Source organism: Azolla caroliniana, unplaced genomic scaffold (genome assembly GCF_043228905.1).
Source record: "Azolla caroliniana isolate FFs.n. ecotype wild unplaced genomic scaffold, voAzoCaro1.0.p SCAF_22, whole genome shotgun sequence".
Taxonomy (NCBI): Eukaryota; Viridiplantae; Streptophyta; class Polypodiopsida; order Salviniales; family Salviniaceae; genus Azolla; species Azolla caroliniana.
In genome coordinates this window covers 12,434,646-12,455,964 of record NW_028230457.1, presented here as the reverse complement: position 1 = coordinate 12,455,964, position 21,319 = coordinate 12,434,646, and the positions used below count along the sequence as shown (strand labels likewise).

General features: G+C 35.9%; 2 protein-coding genes across 3 annotated transcripts; both read right to left on the bottom strand.

Annotated features, from left to right (window-relative positions):
- Window positions 1-1,621: 1,621 nt before the first annotated feature.
- Window positions 1,622-8,617, bottom strand: LOC147850107 (protein S-acyltransferase 10-like). 2 transcript variants are annotated; one of them, XM_087337099.1, is made up of 10 exons: window positions 8,489-8,617; window positions 7,847-7,961; window positions 7,697-7,771; window positions 7,529-7,588; window positions 5,086-5,119; window positions 4,859-4,968; window positions 4,506-4,595; window positions 4,335-4,418; window positions 1,979-2,044; window positions 1,622-1,873 (listed from the first exon to the last, which is right to left on the bottom strand). In XM_087337099.1, exons 1-10 carry the CDS (start codon window positions 8,502-8,504, stop codon window positions 1,702-1,704), a joined length of 822 nt encoding a protein of 273 aa, XP_087193225.1. In that variant the 5' UTR covers window positions 8,505-8,617; the 3' UTR covers window positions 1,622-1,701. The 2 variants fall into 2 exon arrangements, with proteins under 2 accessions (XP_087193225.1, XP_087193226.1); XM_087337100.1 differs by lacking the exon at window positions 4,335-4,418.
- A 1,608-nt stretch (window positions 8,618-10,225) lies between these two features.
- Window positions 10,226-16,606, bottom strand: HSP101 (heat shock protein 101). Its single transcript, XM_087336985.1, has 10 exons — window positions 15,680-16,606; window positions 14,811-14,980; window positions 14,502-14,647; window positions 13,880-14,021; window positions 13,338-13,519; window positions 12,921-13,202; window positions 12,366-12,706; window positions 11,482-11,761; window positions 11,108-11,305; window positions 10,226-10,947 (listed from the first exon to the last, which is right to left on the bottom strand). Exons 1-10 carry the CDS (start codon window positions 16,405-16,407, stop codon window positions 10,660-10,662), a joined length of 2,757 nt encoding a protein of 918 aa, XP_087193111.1. The 5' UTR covers window positions 16,408-16,606; the 3' UTR covers window positions 10,226-10,659.
- Window positions 16,607-21,319: the final 4,713 nt, after the last annotated feature.

The window sequence follows — 21,319 nt, the reverse complement described above, 5'->3', positions numbered from 1 at the left end:
AAATGTTTGAAATCATCTTATATTCTATTGCTGCATGTCCATTTCTTCTATGCATGGACAAATTGGTTTGAGTTGACTGGATTATTAATGATGTTTTACACTAATACAATAGTGAAGCAAGGTTAAAAGTTAACCTCTAATAATTTAAGTCATGGTAACCCAATATGTATGTTTTGCATAACTTGTTATGACTGAGAGAAACCATCATTCAAGATCAACTGTTAAGACACTTGGAATTTCACTAGGTTGCAACATCTAAGGCAATGATAAAGATGAATATGTATTGTACAGGTAAGACAAAATGTTTTGCATAACTTGTTATGACTGAGAGAAACCATCATTCAAGATCACCCGTTAAGACACTTGGAATTTCACTAGATTGCAACATAAGGCAAGGATAAAGATGAATAAGTATTGTACAGGTAAGACAGAAATTTAGCTATAGTAATGCAATTTTGATTAAGAATTGTTCAATTGATTCTCATAGCAAATTTAGTGCTATTGATCTTTGCATAACTTGTTACGACTGAGAGAAACCATCATTCAAGATCACCTGTTAAGACACTTGGAATTTCACTAGATTGCAACAGAAGGCAAGGATAAAGATGAATATGTATTGTACAGGTAAGACAGAAATTTAGCTATAGTAATGCAATTTTGATTAAGAATTGTTCAATTGATTCTCATAGCAAATTTAGTGCTATTGATCTTTAATGAATGTTATGGCAAAGTATGTAGGTAAATATTTAATATTCTTGTCATGTGATAAACTAATTGTTGACCCCTCTAATCCCTTAAATATTGCATTGGTTTAGAATCAATTAACCATTCTTTCGAAAGGGTAAGACAACACCTTTCTCCTTGTTTCTTTTGAGTTCCTTCCAAAAGATCCACATGACAATGCATGCAATTTTCGGTTTTTTATGATTTTGGGGATTATAATAAGATTAAATGAAATTTTCTACTTGTAATCATTCTCTGAGGTAGTGAGGATACAAAGAAGCACTCACTATTGGTGAGGTTTTGTCAAATTTATTGAACAACCAATGATAAGTAAATTTATATACAATGTGTGAGCCTGCCAGTTTAGTTCCATTGTTGACATGATTTCCTCCATCAAAACGTAGAAAGGAATGCCAGGGCCATTGAAAAGCAAGATAACAATGCTCAAAACACACGTATTAGGTCATTTGCATAGATTGCCACTTTTTATTCCACGTAATGTTAAGATGCTCTGGATTTGGTTGGCAGTGATCATGAATCTATTGCTCATTAAAGATGGCATTTATTTTTCCCAAGAACTGGTTCACTCATGCGGTTGTCAAACTGTCAAGGAAAAAGTGCTTAGGTATCACTGGACCTTCATGCTTTATTATCATAATTGCTGAATATGCTAAAAGATAATGCTAGGCGAAATAAATTTATAATCATAATTGCTGATTATACTAAAAGCACACGCACTTCTTTATGCTTTATAATCGCAATTATGATTATACTAAAAACACACACACGTCTTTCATTAAACCAGATAATAAGATAGATACCAGCTGAAAACAACTGAATAGATATTACATGGTTGACAATTTAGTCTAATGATATTTCTGACAAAAAAGAATCAAGATCACTTGCAATGAATTTTGATGATGAGAAGAAAATACGAATTTCAATACAGCCCACAGATATTATACATCGTCTCTAATCTCAACAGCAATTAAAGCACAAAGTTTGACAGCATGAGCTTGATGCACTGGCCTGTAGAAAAGCATTATCTGGCATCTCCTCTACATGATAGTATGTTCTTGAGTTGCAACAAAAATTAAATATGTTCCTCATACAACCCTTGCTAAAAGGCTTTACATTGAAGGGTACATCCCTGTACGTAACATTCAAAATTGTTAGTCTTCATATACTTCAAAAAATATCAAGCACACAAGTGGTTACAGACAAACAACAGAGAAAGAGACAAAGAAGCGAAAACCTCATATAGTTGATCCTTTCTCTACGAAGTAGTTCATAGGTAGTTTGATTAGTCAAAATCAGGTAGCTGCATATAAAATCAATAACGAGTTTACATCTACAAGGAAAATAAAGCATTGGTTGTCTTATCTAAAGAGAGACAAGCTCCAGCAATATTTTTGAGAAAGCATAATACACACTCCTTACCATCTGACTAATAAGTCATAGTCGACATGCATATCCAATTCTGACATTGACCTATATGACCTAAATAGTTGCTGTAAGTTACTGGTCCTACATTTGATGGTTTTCTGGTTGCCTGCAGCTTCGTTCCATTTCTCTGTTTATAGTAGAGTTTCTGGTTACAAGTATCTCTGGATATTATTTACTTGTTCTGAACATATTGTTCTCCCTGACTACGGTCAACATATTTCCAATACATTTCTCACAAACAAATGCATTATTTAAAAATATTGTTTTTGCTACGAGTGTCTTTGGATATTGTTTTCTTGGTCACAAATTTCCTCTTTCCGATCCATGCATTAGTCTTTCCGTTTTCACTCAGTAAATCTTTAAATTCTTGCTATGTCTCAAACGGATATAGAACAGCCAATATATATGCTCAAGGTTTCTGCCTGAAGACATACAGTGACCTGCTAGTCACTTAGTTTATAACGAAGTCCAGCCCTCACAACCAATAAGATGATAAGGTAAGTTTGAACTTCTGTTGCACCAATACAAGATACACCTGGCTAATATTTGTCTGCACTCTCCACCTGAACAGGTCTTTCACTGCATCCACCAAGTTTTAACCATAACCTTGTTTTGCATTGCATACAACATCTGCAGAATTATCCAGAACTCTGCTACTTTGGACATATGCTAAATAAATGTCATCACAGAAGTTGATTACCCCAAAATAGTTAATCCCCATCAAAAATTGCATGCGTGATGTTAGCATTCAACCAGGTTAGTAGGGATTAACCATTGTGTTCTTTAAATCCAGAGTTTCTACATACTCCAGATTGGTTGTAGGAATGTCCAGACGCTCGTAGGAATCCACAATGTGGACATATGCTAAATAAATGTCACCACAAAAGTTGATTACCCCAAAATAGTTAATCCCCATCAAAAATTGCATACGTGGTGTTAGCACTCAACCAGATTGGTAGGGATTAACCATTGTGTTCTTTAAATCCAGAGTTTCTACTTACTCCAGATTGGCTGTAGGAATGTCCAGAAGCTCGTAGGAATCCAAAATGTTCGTCATCTTGAACTCCCATCCTGTATATTTTTGGTTCACCAAGGGTGGTTTCAAAGGGCACTGGTAGTCATGCCCTCAGCCTGCGAGTGGGTCCACTTCCAATTGTCGGTGCCATTCCTGAATCTGTAGTAATGGGTGTGGACAGAGATGTTTGTACCGAACTCTGAGACTTTGAGGCCAGGACCTCAAGTTATTTGAAACATTATCTGTTGGCATCTCTATTCCTTGTGAAAGTGTAATCGGCGCAATTTGAAGTGCGTGTGGTATCCTGATTTCTTGGACCTGCAGATGCTGCATTTATTTGATTTCAAGTATCAGACTCTAGCTGTGACCATGTAAATGTGGTGGATCTGCATATTTCAATAAAACCTGTCTTATGCATAACTGGAGGTCCTGGCCTCAAAGATTCAGAGTTCGGTACAAACATCTCTAGCCACACCCACTACTACAGCGTCAGGAGTGGCATCAGGAATCAGGTTAATAAGAAATATGATGATGTGGCTGATCGGCAGCTACCCAAAACCAAATGGATCATAAACTGCAAGCTCACCCCGACATAAAAAATAAACTACCCCACATAAGTGGTTCTCTATCTATCAGCAGCTTTAATGGCTGCAGATTACTAAGATTACAAAGTTCAGCTCATACAACTCTAACCAGATTAACCACTACAGGTTCAGCTTTATCATATAGGAACCCCACTACGGATCTACAACATGAATTATAGCTCAGGGCCCAATATAAAAAGCTAGTTCGCAAACTAGTTTCAGTGGCCTCTCTACCTCAATTGTGACAACACATAAAAGGGACATCTTTTGCAGAATAGCAGCTTAGTAGGTTATACATTATTTTTCTGTTCATGAATCAAATAACACTTCCACTGTACAGAGTCATCGACCATTCTGGATTTTTACATGTCTCTCTTTCTTCTCCCTTTTGTGAACCATAGAAAACTTTGAAGGGTTGAAACCCTGCAACTCGCATCTGAATAGGATTACAATTCTAGCATCTAGCCAAATATTATTATCTATTTTTTAGAAACGATGCCAAAGTGCAGTCAAATGAGAATTAACTACACTAATATAAAGATTTTCCTTATGCACAAGCTACAAACCTATGGAAAAGACTAAGGGCCATCAGGAAGAATATGGAAAGAAGAAGAAATATGAGCAATATCACGACAATTGCATTCTGTATCCTGTACATATCCAAAACAATAAATCAACAGGTGAAAATCAACACTAGACACAGAAGATTATAAAGGTATCGAACCTCAATGACCTACAATGCATAAGTGCCATTTCCATCACTGAAGGCAGTTGAGAACAGAATAAATGTCCAAATGCATAGTAGTGTATCCAAAAAGATGTACCACCTGCAAAAACAATATCATGGAGCACATAACCGCATTGTAGTTCAAAATATACAGATTGAATAACCTCGTAAAAAAGCAGGACTTGATAATTCTAATTTCTAACTATTAACAGCACAACCACAGCAGCACATGCAACTTGCTGAATTCAAAAGAAACAAGATGTGGATCCTCTAAATGGATTTTAAAATACGTTGTTCTTCAAACATTTGTTCCTCTTAGTAAAGAAAACAAACGAAGCATTGGGCAAAGTTAAGATTGTGTACCAGAACATACGATGATTCATATACCCTATACATGTGCCAAGCCATTGACAGTGATGATCATACTTCAGTACACATTTATTGCAGTCATTGCAGTGTTTAGTCCTTAAAGGCTGGAATCACAATCACTGGTTTATATCAGAGAAAGAATAATGGTTGCATAACTTCAAGACAAATCAAAGCATAAATGTTCATTGACAAAAACAGGACAGAAATTAGCATTGGAATACCTGGTTTACTCTGCAAATTTTGCAGAAACCATCACTGCATACATGACCCATAAAAGCTGGAATAAGTAACAAATGTGTGATGCAATGCATAGTGGGCAAAAAGGCGTTCTGCAATTTAAACACTTTAAAATATTGGTGCTGAAACATCACACAACGCCAGCACAAAACCTCAGATACTTAATATATATTAAGGTAATCTATAACGAACATAATTATAAGGCGTTCTTCAAATTTCCTAAAGCAATGAAAACAAATAGTGTCCTGTTGAGAATTTGCATAGAAAGCCCGAAACATATTTCTTGGAGGATTTTACACCTCCACTAGTACTTCTTGAGTAATCTGACATGAATATGGTACGTCAAGTACAAAAAATATGAACAATTAGAGAAGCAAAGATATAGTTTGGTTCATGATTCCCATTCTAGTATACAAAAGCCATTCCACCCATTTTCCAAAATGTGAAGGTATGATAGAGAAAGCTATAATATCAACCTTGAATTTAGGGATGCTATTTTTAGAATTCTCTTCAGTTAACTCTTGAAAACATCTAAATACATACTTATGCAATGTGTTATTTCTTTAATTACTCATAAAAGAGAAATTATTTTTAGTTATAATTTTTTGATGAATTACATGGGCCATTACATTAATACATATGTCATGCTTGCATTCTTTTCTTCAAACATCTCTTGCCTTAGCATTACCCATGATTTGTATTTCCTATTTGTATTGGATCTCTAGTGCATTAGTTATTTGATACAGGTAGCTCAGCAATTACTTGGTATAAATGTTGGAACTTCGAACGGACATAAGTGATTACACATACAAAGTTCACCTAATAGTTGAAGAAATACAATTCATCAATTGTTAATTCACATAGATTACCAATTTGCTACATAAAGAGTTTATTTCCATATGGTGAAATTGAGGTATGCTAATATAAAACCAGGTTATCCATGATAAAAACTCCGCTTCATCCATTGATTAAATCAACCATTCAACCACTTTGGTACTAAATAGTGTAGGTTTGATCATTCAATCCAATCATAAATTATTTCAAAGATGTTTTTCTTTGGTGAACTATCACCCACCCAAATTATCACCTACACATAATCATTGATTAAATCAACCATTCGGGTGAACCAGTTCTCCCCATTGCAATTGTGGCAAACATGGCAAAATGTGTGTAAATTATCGTCATTTGAATAACGTGGCTATCAGAAAACCATATCCCTATTGCAATATATAGGCAATCTGATTAATCATTTGCATGGTGGTCAATACTTGGCCAAAATTGACCTATTTACTATCAACCAGCAAATAAGAATTATTGAGGATATTCCTAAAACCACACTTTGCAAACATTATAGCCTTTACGAATTTTTAATCATGCCATTTAGCTTGACTAAAGCTCTGATCACTTTCAACGTAAAATGAATGACACTTTTCAGGATCAACTCGATCATCTTGTTGCCATTTCCTTAAATGATATTATTATTTATAGTCTTACTTTGGATGAACAATACCCTCATGTTTGTTTTGCCCTACAAAGATTGGGAGACAAATATGTCTATGCCACAAAGGTGACCTTTCAAAAGATCAATTACTTACTTGGGAAATATAATCATCGACCATGGTGTTCAAAATGTTTTTTTATCAAATAGAAGGAAGTGAAACACTAGCCTATTCCACATTATGTCCAAGTACTTTGTTTATTCCTTGGTTTTGTTAGTTTTCTATGAAAATCTCTTCATAATCTTTTGCAATTGACCTGTGCATCATATCATTGTTTTCATTATTCTCATAAAAGAGACAACATTTTCAACTATAATATCTTCGTGAATTGCATAGGCCATTTCAATCTTTAGAGAAATTAATACATTGTTTTCTTCAAACATTCCTTGCCTTAGCATGACTTGGGACACGTTTTTCCTTTTCCTCTCGGGTTTCTTCTTCAATGCTGCACTCTCAAAAACCTAGCAAAATTAAGTTATTTGAGCAGGATTACAGGTTCTTTCTTGCTTTTCATTTAAGCCTTTTCAGAATGGCCTCTTGCTTGTTCTCTGATTTCTCATATTATAGGGCTTTTCTAGCTTTTCATTTAAAATATTTCAGGCCAATCTTGTGCTTAGTCTCTGCTTCCTTGGGCTTCTGCTGGTTTTACACATCTTTTTCTTTTTGCTTTTTTCTTTTGAAAGGAAGTTCACATACTTCTCTTATTTATTGATACATAAGTTCCGAAAGTTGTGTTAAGAGATAAAATATAGGAAAAGCCCCTACCTTTGAAATTATGATAATTGTATAATCCCTTGTCAGGAGGTATAAAAGTTGTTTCTGTGCAAATCATCAGAATTCTTCCATTTTTGGCTATATCTTCCTATCTTTTCACATTTGAACACAGGAAAAAAGCTGAAAGCGATAATATTAAATCAATCAATTGTACCTGGAATCTCCTGTCTGAGTTTCTGAGCTGTTATCTTTATTTAGTTCCTCCACAAGGAACCTTCCAAGCATGGAGAATCAAAGTTATAAAGAATTGGCGACAAAACTAATTTCAGAAATGTGATAGATAATTTAGAAGAGGAAAGAATGGATATCATTTGCAGATTACCCTGGATTTGAACCTGCTGTGAACCAGTACTGAAAGAGAGTAATGATGAGCAAAACAAGATAAGCTAATGTGTACCTACATCAAGGAAAATGCAATATAAAGTGATGGCCATAATCTTTTCAAGCTCTAATCTCATCTAACTTGAAATACCATGGATATAGAACCGTTTGCTGTCGGAGCTCAGTATTAAAAGCAAATAGAGCAGCCACATAGATCAAATGAAGAATAACAATACCCATCTTTGATGTCACAGATGGTCCATTTCCTGCGAAACCAGAAAAAACACGAGGTTTAGCAAAACGTAAGAAACAAGACATGCACATATCTACATAGGCAAAGACAGAGATAAGTATCTAACAAAAGAGGGTTCTGTCTTTTCTGTAAAGCAAAGAAAACTATATGCAATATGCATTGATGGAAAGAAAAGTCTTTTTAAGGAAACGAGAATATATACGCACATATCAAGTTATTAAACAAATAAGTGGACCTATCTGTGCTGAAAGATAAACAGAAACGCAAGGAAAATAAGTTGTTCATGCACATGTGCATACAAACACCCACACACACATATATGGATGGATGGATGGATGGATGGAATGCAAACAAAAGGCAAGGAATTCTGTTTGCTGGCAAACAAAACAAAAACTTTTGAATGAGACGCGAGAAAATATAATCATACATATATATAAACCAGGAACACATAGATCTACGCAGGGATGGAAGAAAGAAAAGAAGGCAATGGAGAAAGAAAGAAAGAAAGAAAGAAAGAAAGAAGATTCAGGTTTTCCCTACGCTGCTGTGTCTCCATCGCGATACTGTGTCTTGGACCGTGGGATTACTCGAGAAATCCTTCCTTTCCGGCTCTGTATGGTTCATGGATTCGCGATGAGGCGGGATCTGAAATGTGCAGAAGAAATTGAAGGAATTGAAGAAGAAGAAGAAGAAGAAGGAGAGAAGCAGAAGGAGAAGGAAAGGACAGGAACTGGGAAATTAAGGATTTTGGGGGTTTTTATTAATTACGGAAATGCCCTTCTCCTAAATATGCAGAAGAAATTGAAGGAATTGAAGCAATTGAAGGACTTGAAGAAGAAGATGATGATGAATAAGGAAAGGGCAGGGATTGGGAAATTAAGGAATTTAGGGGTTTTTATTAATTACGGAAATGCCCTTCTCCTAAATATGCAGAAGAAATTGAAGGAATTGAAGCAATTGAAGGACTTGAAGAAGAAGATGATGATGAATAAGGAAAGGGCAGGGATTGGGAAATTAAGGAATTTAGGGGTTTTTATTAATTACGGAAATGCCCTTCTCCTAAATATGCAGAAGAAATTGAAGGAATTAAAGCAATTGAAGGACTTGAAGAAGAAGATGATGATGAATAAGGAAAGGGCAGGGATTGGGAAATTAAGGAATTTGGGGGTTTTTATTAATTACGGAAATGCCCTTCTCCTAAATATGCAGAAGAAATTGAAGGAATTAAAGCAATTGAAGGACTTGAAGAAGAAGAAGATGATGAATAAGGAAAGGGCAGGGATTGGGAAATTAAGGAATTTGGGGGTTTTTATTAATTACGGAAATGCCCTTCTCCTAAATATGCTTAAGAAATTGAAGGAATTAAAGCAATTGAAGGACTTGAATGTTTTGCGTATATATTTGAGACCAATCCTTCTCAATATGGCGAAGATCATGCCATCCTTTCAAAGATGCCATATCTAGTTCCGAGGGAAAAAACCCCTTAATGAATCGTCAAGCTGAACGTCATGTTTATCCTTGCCTATTTGCACTTAATAGTTCGCAGTGAAAACCATAATCAATCCTCAAGATTTGGTGGAAGACAACTTTCATTCAATATTTCACCTATAAATTGAAACCTCTAATTCATTTATATTTCCATTCAGAATAATTGTGAAAACATGCAGAACAATAGACCACAACTGCAAACCACACAGAGCCTTCCTAAGTAAGCACATCCTCTTATATATTATGCTTTCCCAACCCACCAAGCGAAGACATTATCCATGCAATATGAAGAGAATGTAATGAATCCATATACTAAATCCTTGAAATTGTAATATAGTGAACTCATCGTAAATACACACCCCTAATGTAACTTTCATGAAATATTTCCATCTCCATGACTAATTGTCATCTTATTGTTCAATACATTGAAAGATATGTCCAGCAATCCAAACTGTATTTTAAGAGTCTGAAAAACAAATGACTATATAGTGCCATAATGCCACCCCATCTTATACCTAACCCATAGTTACAAAGGGAAAAACTCATAGCTTGACAGTATGGAGTGGTTTTCAAGGGCAATACTGCCTGGTTTTTTAAGGACTGTGTAGGACAACATCGAGTACTATGTATGTACAGAGATTCAATCTAATCTTCCCAGTTTGAAATATAAAGCCCAAGTTTCAATGTACAGTCCTAATCCAAGCTATGCACATTGTGCAATCTGGAAGTGTCAACATGTAATCCAAAATCAACCAAAATCAAAACAATTTGTAAGTCAAGATGTATAGATACATCTAGAACTAAATCTCACTTGATTAAATTGAACATTTGTTTTCTTCTCTTACATATATAAAACAATTTGTACGTCAAGATGAATGAATGATACATCTCGGAACAAAACCTCATTTGATTGAAAATGAACAATTGTTTTCTTGCATAGGAGAGACTCTCTCCCAAAAGATGACTTGCCAGTCAATTGTTTTCTTGCATAGGAGAGACTCTCTCCCAAAAGATGACTTGCCAGTCAGTGGTAAAGTCTCTGACGGAAAAACAACATGAAAACGGCTCTATATTTGCAATCTAATGGAAAGGGCAACAAACCAAAGGACAGTGAATGGTTTCTATTCCATTCACATGGTAGTAAACCTCATGTTCTTTTTCCAAACAAAAGTTTGGAGTAACTCACAAAAATCCTCATTGGCAGCTTCGCACACTTAACTAACCTAATCTTCCATATCATCAACACCATCCATATCGATTTTCACTCTCTTCGTTGATTGAGGATCAAGCTTCCCATCTGGTATAGTTATGAGGATGTCAGATTTGACTCCAGTTACCTCATTAATTAGGCCACCCGTCTTCACAGCTTCATACTTGAGCTCATTGGTTCCATGCTTCGCATCAATATAGACAGTTGAATTCTCATCAATCTCATCACTTATCAGCATGCGTGATAGCTGAGTCACAACTCGTTTCTCTAACCACCGACGAATAGGCCGAGCACCATAAACCTGTGCCCAAATAAGCCAAACACATGGTCAAGAGAATAACCCACAAACAAAGACTAGCATATATAGATCATTGGAATACAAAATAACCCGCAAATACAGTATAAAAAAAAGAGAGATATTTAATGTAATGAAAGAGAAAATGAAAGAAAATAAAACTCACTGGATTATAAGCTTCAGATAAAACCAAATCTAGAGCTGCATCAGTAACACCTAAGGCCACTCCTCTTTCGGCAAGACGAAGCGCAACATCCCTCATCTGCAAGCGAGCGACTTTGCGTAGTTGAACCAGAGATAGAGGCTCAAATACAACAATTTCATCAAGCCTATTCAATAATTCGGGTCTAAAATGTTGTCGAACCTACATAAGAAAAAAGACATTGCAAATGATTAGTTAATAATATCACACCCCCACAAATAAAAAGACTCGATTTCAAACCTACATCATTCTCAAACACTAACATTCTCAATCCACAAACAAATATACGTGCATATATGTACGAAGTAAACCAAATGAGTGTTAGATAGAGAACTCACATCATTTAGCACTTTCTCCTTTGCATCTTCCATGGTTTGGCGACCAGTTAACCCAGCTAGTAAATGTTCAGCGCCAAGATTTGATGTCATAATGACAACAGTGTTGGAGAAGTCCACAGTTCTACCTTGCCCATCAGTGAGCCGCCCATCATCAAGGAGTTGCAACAAGGTATTAAAGACAGAAGGATGAGCCTTCTCCACTTCATCAAATAAGACTACACTATACGGTCTGCGCCTTACGGCTTCAGTCAGCTGCCCACCCTCCTCATGTCCAACATACCTATAGTGACACAGTAAACAAATCAGGCAGTTAGAATAAAAGCATACATAGAGTGAGCAACACCCAAAATGCATATGCCCAAGGAAGGCAAAACATGAATGCTAAACAGGGGTGCTTCAGCAATGGAAATACCTCATGGGCAGTTGAAAACTACATTAAATAAAATATGGTCCATAAAGCAACATATAAATGCGCAAGACAAAACATGAATGCTAAACAGGGGTGCTTCGGCAATGGAAATACCTCATTGGCAATTTAAAAGTACATTACATAAAATATGATCCGTAAAGCAACATATAAATGCGTTTTAACAGGAATAGGACATCGTGGGTAAGACATACAAATGAGGAGTTCACAATATGCAACAGAAGATGAGATAGGTATTAACTACTTCCAAACATAGATGTTCAAGGGCATTTTCAGCAGTAGAGAACTTCAAACATTTGAATGCTTAGCAGCAGAAATAAGACAGCTAGAAAACTATATTTATACAAATGGTAAGCAAACCAAAACATGAATAGTTTCTCAGTAGCGATGGAAGCAGCACAAAAAGGAGACACACAAAGTCCATTCCTAAGAATACTATTGAAGCCATCTTTCTTACCCAGGTGGTGCGCCAATGAGTCTAGCCACCGAATGTTGCTCCATATACTCTGACATGTCAATTCTAACAAGCTGATTCTCATTATCGAAGAGCTGTTCAGCGAGTGCTTTAGCTAGCTCTGTCTTCCCAACACCAGTCGGACCCAAAAACAAGAAAGAACCTGTGGGCTGCTGGGGTCTCCCAAGACCTGCACGAGACCTCAACACAGCCTCTGCAACAGCCTCCACGGCCTCATTCTGACCGACCACACGCTCATGTAGCCTATCAGCCAACCCAATCAATCTCTCTTTATCATTTTGCCCTAGCCTAGTCATTGGTATGCCGGTCCATCGGCTCACCACCTAGTTAAAACAGAAAACAAACAAAACATGAAAGATGTCAAAACATTGCAAAATATTCTCAAAAAAACATGTCTTAAGTCTTAAACATCTTCAAAAGAGATGTTTTAGGGAACTGTCTCAAAGTACAGATGAAACCCACTGATATTGGAAATAAATAAGCAAAACAATAACAACAAACTCAGCTTTAGCAATGGTTGAGATCGCAACACCCTACCTCTGATATTTGTTCTGGTCCAACAGTCTCTGTGAGCATACTATTCTCATTCGTCTCCGATTCCAACCTCTGAATCGTAGCTTCTATATCCTGAAGAGCCCCATATCTGAGATCAGCCACTCGTGCAAGATCCATCCTCCTCTCTGCTTCCTGGAGATTCAACATTATCTCCTCCCTCTTCTGTTTTAGTCGCCGAATCTCATCCAGCCTTACTTTCTCTTTCTGATGTTTCATTTTCAATGGCTGAAGCTTGTCTCGCAAGTCATCAAGCTCCTTCCTTACCTGAAAGAACAGCATTTCATGGCACACCAGCATTACAATTACTATTAATAATACTTTAAAAAGTTGAACTCCTTTTTCCTGAGTAAGAAACTGGCTGGCACTTCTAATTCCTTCAGGGTTTAAATAATATCTCACCTCAGGTAGCCTTGCTTTGCTTGCTTTGTCTTTCTCCTTTTCAAGGGCATGCAATTCCACTTCCAATTGTATTCTCTTCCGTTCTAAACTATCAATTTCTTCAGGTTGGCTGTCAAGCTGAACCCTAACATTAGCACATGCTTCATCTACTAAGGCTATCGCTTTATCTGGAAGATGCCGAGCTGCATTCACATAAGCAAATTATACATAAGCAGCACACCTTCAGTCAAGTTACAAACGAAATAGAATGAACTGTTCAACAGCTCCACTCTTAATACACAAACCAAATCAATTATTTTATTTTTAACAAGACACAAGAAACGACTTACACCCAGTTATAAAAACCCTTAACTGCACAATAAACACTCTTAACCAAGTAATAAATAATTCAAGGTGAAACCCTTAATTCAAGTTGCAAATAAACAGTCACACATTTTTTATAGCCACCCATTAATCAGGTGAATAGAAAGTTTCCTGTTGTCCAAAGAAAGAATAACGTAAAATTCAAATGAAATTATATGAGAAGGCAATAAGGCACTTACATGTGATATAGCGATTGGAGAGTTGAGCAGCAACAACCAGTGCCCTATCCATGATACGCACGCCATGGTGCCCTTCATACTTTTCTTTCAAACCCCGTAGAATGCTTATAGTATCAGCAACATTGGGCTCTGCTACATAAACCTACAAATTTCAAAGATAAACAAATATAATAAAAGTAAGGGCACAAACATTGGAAACAGAAATCTCAAAATATGCATCCCTTTGATATTGCTTGATCTATATATACCACCACAAGTACACAATACAAATTCCATATGTGCTTACAGTGCTCTTCTACATACCACTTGAAGATGTATACATGAGTGCTCATGCTGAACAATGCTCTTCCTAAACATATTGACAGATGGCAGAATTTGAAAGATAAGTATAATTTACACTCACATGTGAGCTAGTACCCACTTGTCATCATGTATTCAAATTTCAAAGAACAATGTAACGCATACACATTGCTGTGCTACAATCCACCTCACAACTCAAATTCGAAAGACAATATATTGCAAACATACAAGCATGCAGCTATACTCGGTGGACATTGTGCAATCACACACATAATAATCATATGAAATTATGATAATATTATGCACCTACGATAATACAGACCTGTTGGAAACGCCTCTCAAAAGCAGCATCTTTCTCTACATACTTCCGATACTCTTCAAGAGTGGTGGCTCCTATACATCTCAATTGACCCCGTGCAAGCATTGGCTTGAACAAATTGGCAGCATCCATAGACCCTTCAGTGCGTCCTGAAACATACCAAAGAATCTTAGAACGGACCAATTAAAAGACTAGCAATGTTTTTGAGCTAAAAAACCCTCCAGACGAAAACAACACTAAAATATGACTTTAACAAAATTAGAAAACCCATTAAAATCCTTTAAACAAAAACAAGAATAAAAGACCCATTACCTGCACCAAGAACAAGATGAATTTCATCTATGAACAGAATAACTTTGCCCTCCGCCTCTTGGACTTCTTTCAGCACAGCTTTTAGTCTTTCTTCAAACTCTCCACGATATTTAGCTCCTGCAACTAGAGCTCCCATGTCCAACGCTATGATTCTCACATCAGAGAGATTGCTGCAGAAATGTTGATTCAAAATTTAGAGTTACATTATCAGTGAGACCCGTTTCAAATAGCACACGCATATATACATACCATATTTAATACCTACACAGCTATGTAAATCACAAAAAAAAAATGAAGTGAATGCATGCATGCATGTACATATATACACACACATATTAGAGAATGAAAAATTTATCATCAATTCCTTATCATTAAAACCAAGTTTTTCATGTTTTTACTATCACCAATACATTAAAACGATTCAATTAGATTGAAGTATATATATTTCATCCAATATATATCATTGACAACATGTACTAATAATCACCAATACATAAGATCAATTCAGCTAGATTAAAACATATATAATTCATTTGTATCTATATCGTTGACAACATGTATTTATTATCACCAATGCATTAAAACAATTCAATCAGATTAAACTATATATACAGTTCATTTATTATATATCATTGACAAATGAAAAAACCAAAGAATAAAAAATGAAGCAGGAAAAAACCATTACCATCATAGAAGAAACAAAAGAGAACAAAACCAGAGAATAAAAAATGAAGCCTGAAAAAAAAAAAACTACTACCAACATAGCAGAAACCAAAGAAAACAAAAGAAGGGATAAGGCTTTCATTTTTCTTTTCAATCTCTATGTTATTCGAGCACAGCTATAAACATTTCTGTTACTACTTACTTACCTTGGAACATCACCTCGAACAATCCTCTGTGCCAAGCCTTCAACGACGGCAGTTTTTCCTACGCCAGGCTCACCAATGAGGACCGGGTTATTCTTCGTGCGCCTAGAGAGGATACGGATGACTCGTCGAATCTCATCATCCCTCCCAATGACCGGGTCAAGTTTCCCAACCATCGCAACCAGATCCACACCATATGACTTCAATGCTTGAAAATTCGTGTCTCCTGTCGCACTCTCCACCTTCCTCCCTTCTCCACCACCTCTCGACTTCTCGATCTCAGAACGCACCCGAGATGCACTCAATCCTGATTCCTTCAGACAATCCGATATCTGAGAATCCTCTAATAGTCCTAGGATGAGCTGATCAACAGCAAGATGAGAATCTCCTCGCTTCTTCTGTAATGTCTGTGCCCTCCGAATGCATTTCACTAGGGCTGTGTTGGCAGGGACGGAATCTGGGGGAGGATTTTGTGACGGGATTTTCTTCAGATTTGCCCTCAAAACGCGCTCGAATGATCTGATCGCCTCTTCTCCTCCTCCTTCCAAAGAATCGGATCTTTCTGATCCAACACTGTTGACTATGGCTTGTCGAAGAATCCCACCCTGGTCCGAGAGTAGGGCTATGGCTAGATGAAGCGGTGTGAACTGAGCATGGCCGGAGCTCAGAGCTTGTTCATGCGCTTCGGCTATGGCTTCATTCGTCTTGTGTGTGAAATTCTCAGGATTCATGTTTTTTTAGATTCAATTACAGGGGAACAGGGCAAGAGCAATAAGCGAAAATGGACGCAATACAGACTTTAGGGTTTGGAGTTTGTGACAATGATAATGGCGACTATCTGCAGCAAATGGAGATTGCAAAGATGATACAAAGATTCGGGTTTTGGTAACGGTCTGGAGAAGGCAATGAAGGACAAGTAAAGATTTCTAGTAACTATAGCTATGAAAAATTCTGCGTCTGCAGAAGGCAATGAAGGACAAGTAAAAGGTTTCTAGGAGCTATAGGTATGAGAATTTCTGCTTCTTCTAGGAAGAAGACTTAGGGTTTGATCATAAGAACAGGAAGTGATGGCGATGGCGATGCTTTTTATGCGTCTTCGCCTGATGACAGTGATGAAATGCTGCAGAGAAGTAACAGATTGAGAGAATTAGGGTTCCTGAGAATTAGGGTTTTCTGCGATTAGGATTCCTGTTAGATTCTTGTTGTTGAGATGCTTTCGGGGAGGGAGGAGGAGAAGAAATAGACATGGCCGAAGGAAGGAAAGGAAACGACCAGAACATTCTGGGACCTTCGAGGCTTCTAGAACCTTCTAGAAGGAAAGTCCCCAAAAAGGAAAGAAGTTTCCAGAACCTTCCACTTTAGGCTCTAGGACCTTCGAGGCTTCTGGAACCTTCTAGAAGGAAAGAAGTTTCCAGAACCTTACACTCTAGGCTCTAGGACCTTCAAGGCTTCTAGAACCTTCTAGAAGGAAAGTCCCCAAAAAAGGAAAGAAGTTTCCAGAACCTTCCACTCTAGGCTCTGGCACCTTCGAGGCTTCTAGAACCTTCTAGAAGGAAAGTCCCCAAAAATGAAAGAAGTTTCCAGAACCTTCCTCTCCAGGTTCGTTTGAGAAGAAGAAAATATAGCTTTCAAAAGAGAAACATATCGGTCCAAGAGCAGAAGCTTCTAGAACCTTCCGAAATGGAGTGGAAGCTTCCGGAGGCTTCTAATTTTTTGCGTGAAGAAAAGGAGGGCGAGCTTTTGGAAATGTAATCGAGGAGGAAACATTTAGAACGTCCCTGATTGAGCTTCTAGAAACTTCTAGAACCTTCCAAAATTGATGGAAACTATCTTAATAGGTTGATAATGATAAACGACCATTGAGCTTCTAGAAACTTCTAGAACCATCCAAAACTTATGGAAACAATCTGGAACCTTCAAATTTCACTGCCATTGAATATGAAGCGAAGCTTCTAGAACCTTCCAACAACATATGCATGGCTATGGCTACAGTGAAATTAAAACATAATAATAACTATGAAATTAATATAATTGTTTCCTTAATTACAATTTATGAGAGAAATATAACAATTCAATATTTCATTTACATAATTTCTCGGGAGATTTCAACTATCTATAGAGTATGATTTCTATGCTTATAACTTTCCAGAAAGGAAGAACTCGGTGGGTTGTTTGCATTTCCAAAGGCGTTTTCTTCTCTTTCTCCATGCCATTGTTGTGGCCATAGTACGTAAAATTCGTGTTTGTCTAGCGTTGGAAAACGAATGCGGATGTTATTCATTCTTGTGTTTTTTTTTGTTTTTTCCCCTTTTTTTTATGTTTTTTTTTCATTTTTAGGCTTATCTACCTCATAATAAATAATTAATCCAAAAGTATGGTATTTATCATTCTTTTAGGGTGTTTTTCTTTCACGAATGATTGAACCACTCGCGAATGCGAATGCACATATGGTACGTATGGTTCATACTATGGTTGTGGCATTCCATAGCACAACCATAGCTAATTAAATACGACTGCAAGTTAATTAATCTATGTCTTTACACTATTAATAATGTTCTAAAACAATATACCGCATTTTCTGACCCTCAAGGAATCGAATAAGAATTCCCTTTAAAAAATCAAGACATGTTGTCGAATTTCAACTTAGGATTCTAATCGAGGCTAACGTGATTGTTATTGCTTCTCTCTTTAAGTTCATTTCTTAGATTTTTGACAATGAAAATGTCATTGTTCTCCCTTGCGCCCTTTCTCTCCTACCTTATATAGCAACCTTGCTTGGCCACTTTTGTTATTTGTCATGATTCCTTTAGATTCCGTATCTATTAAGATACATTATGCCGTGCATAATATGTGAGTTATTGTATATCACTTAAAGTACATACATATCACTATGAAATGTAACCACCTCCACGAGCTAATACATGATCGCCCAATAGCATATGCTTGCATGAATGCCAGGTGGTGATATTGTTAAATCACAATTATATTTTTTGTCATTGTTAATACATTTGTTAGTCTCATTTTATTTCTCGTTCATTTTTCTCTTCTTATTTTATTCATTGAGTCAATCTTATTCTCAATTACGACCTTAAAATTTGAATTCGTATAAATCCTTCTTCGTTATTTGTTTCGAAAAACATATTTCCTTATCTTCTCATAACCATGACATCGATAAGTGAACAATAATATATGGATATTTTGGCTTATGTAGAACGCCAAACTCATGGCCCTAAAACAAGAGAATTAAATGCTTCTCAATGATTTAGAATAAGTAAATGTTTAAAAAATGTTTAAAACATGATAATTTAACTAAGAGGGTTCACCAACTTAAAGCGGCACCAATAACTTTGTGACAACTTGTTCATTTTTCTCTTTTTATTTTATTCTTTGATTCAATCGTTTTATTGATTACCACCTTCAAATTTGAATCTGAATAAATCCTTCTTCAGTCTTTTTTTCGAAAAACGTCTCTCCCTATCTAAGTATCTTCTCAGAACCATTACATCGATAAGTGAATAATAATATATGGGCATTTTGGCTTATGTAAAATGCTTAACAACCAAACTCATTGGCCTGAAACAAGAGAATTAAATGCTTCTCAAATATTTAGAATCAATAAATGCTAAGAAAGGTCAAAAACTTAACCAAGAAAGTTCACGAACTTGTAGTGGCACTAATAACTTTGCAACAACAAGCTTTGGGATCACAAAGTTTTCCAAATGAACCCAAGATAAGTCTCCCAGCAAAATTTGATGGTACTCTGTCATAATTTCAAGGATATCTAAACATAGTATTACAAATGTATCCCACATGCATAGATTGACATATTCGCATTCGTCGGGTTTCCCATTCGAATGCATACGAATACGAATGGGTGGTCAAGTTATTCGTTTAACTCAAAAAAAAAAAAACTTTGTTTTTTTAAAATTTCCTAGGATAAAAAAAAGAAACTTGACAATAAATAGGGATAATAAAAGAGGGACTTGGGGATTTGTCACTACTAAATTTTTATAATAAATGTATAACCTATAAATTATAAGTATTCGTTTTAACTTTAATAAATAAATAAAATAAAATAAAGGCTCATTAATTTCTCACTTTTTATTCCCTCAAAATTTATGGATATTTTTATTTTGACATTAAAAATAGTACTTCAAACTAATCATATATTCAAAGTTTATACTAATCATATTTGTATAGTAAATATAAAAATATTCGTTTTTTAAAAATTAATTAATTGATTGATTAATTAAAATAAGTTTCATAAACTCTCTTGACACTATAATCTATTAATGAATAATTGTTCTTTTTTTGGTAAAATAAATTTATTTAAATAAATAAATAAATATTTTATATCTATTTTGCAAAACGAATGGTTTTTTAATATTCTTAGGGCCATTTCATATTCTCGAAATTGAGAATATTGCGCATGGAGAATATCACGAATATCACGCATGTGTCAATCTATGCCCACATGATATCCGGTTAATGTGACATGAGTAGGGTTTATTGTGGTGTGATATACTAGCACAACACTACCTTGGTTTACAACATTACTTGAGAAAATGTTTGCTAGATTAAGTGTTTTTAATTAGTTCATTAAAGAATTTCAAACTTGTTTTGGCAATACAAATAGTGTGAGAACTTGTATCAATAAGATTCAAAAGTTATTTCAAGGAGATTCTCCAACCTCATCATATGTAGATAATTTTCACCTTTGTACATTTGACATCCCTTGAGATGAAGAGACATTAATGGATCAATGTTGACAAAGGCTCATAGTGATGTGATGAATCTGCTTCTCACATTTCATGAAAATCTTAAATCTCTTACCAAAATGATTAGTCAAGCCATACGATATGACAACCATCTATTTGGGCAATGTTCTTATTGTAAGCAATGGAGCAAACATCTAAATCAGTGGCAACATCAACATCATCTAAAACTATGCATGCCCCTATCCCTAATCCAATAGATGACCATATGTCACAATTGAAGCTTCGAGGACAATGTTGATTTCAAAGAAATGAAGGTAACAAGAAAACAAGAATTTGCATTGTTGGGAGACCAAGATGACAAGGGTGTTGAAGATTGGTATTGAACCACAATGGTTCAACACTAAGCAGATCTTCCACTTATATAGCATACATGCGATCACGTATGACCGTCACTTGGCATACATGTATGCATGCCATTTGGTGATTATTCATTGTGGACAGTGCTATATAACTCTAGAGTGGGTGATATAATGTTTAAAATATAATGCTCTTGTTTGAAGGTTATAGGTTCAAATCTTGATATTGAGATATTGTGACATCCTATTCCAATAGAGATTGATATCGTATGTCGTTGAAGACCCTTGACTAAAGTTGAAAACGAGCCACGTTAGGAAAACAACTAAACAAATGTGATGTGTCTCCATGACTTGTCATATGACATGATCTCATATTGTAGTCCTCAATTTATTTCACATTTTTGGAAATAGCTTTCCAAATCCTTGGAACTTCTGAAAAATTGTCGTTGACAATTCACCCTGAAACAACCAAGTAAACCAAATGGGTAAATCAGGTCCTAGAACAGTACCTTTGATGCATGATGAGTTATCAATGAGATCTTTGGGCAAAATTTGTCACATTATCCAAG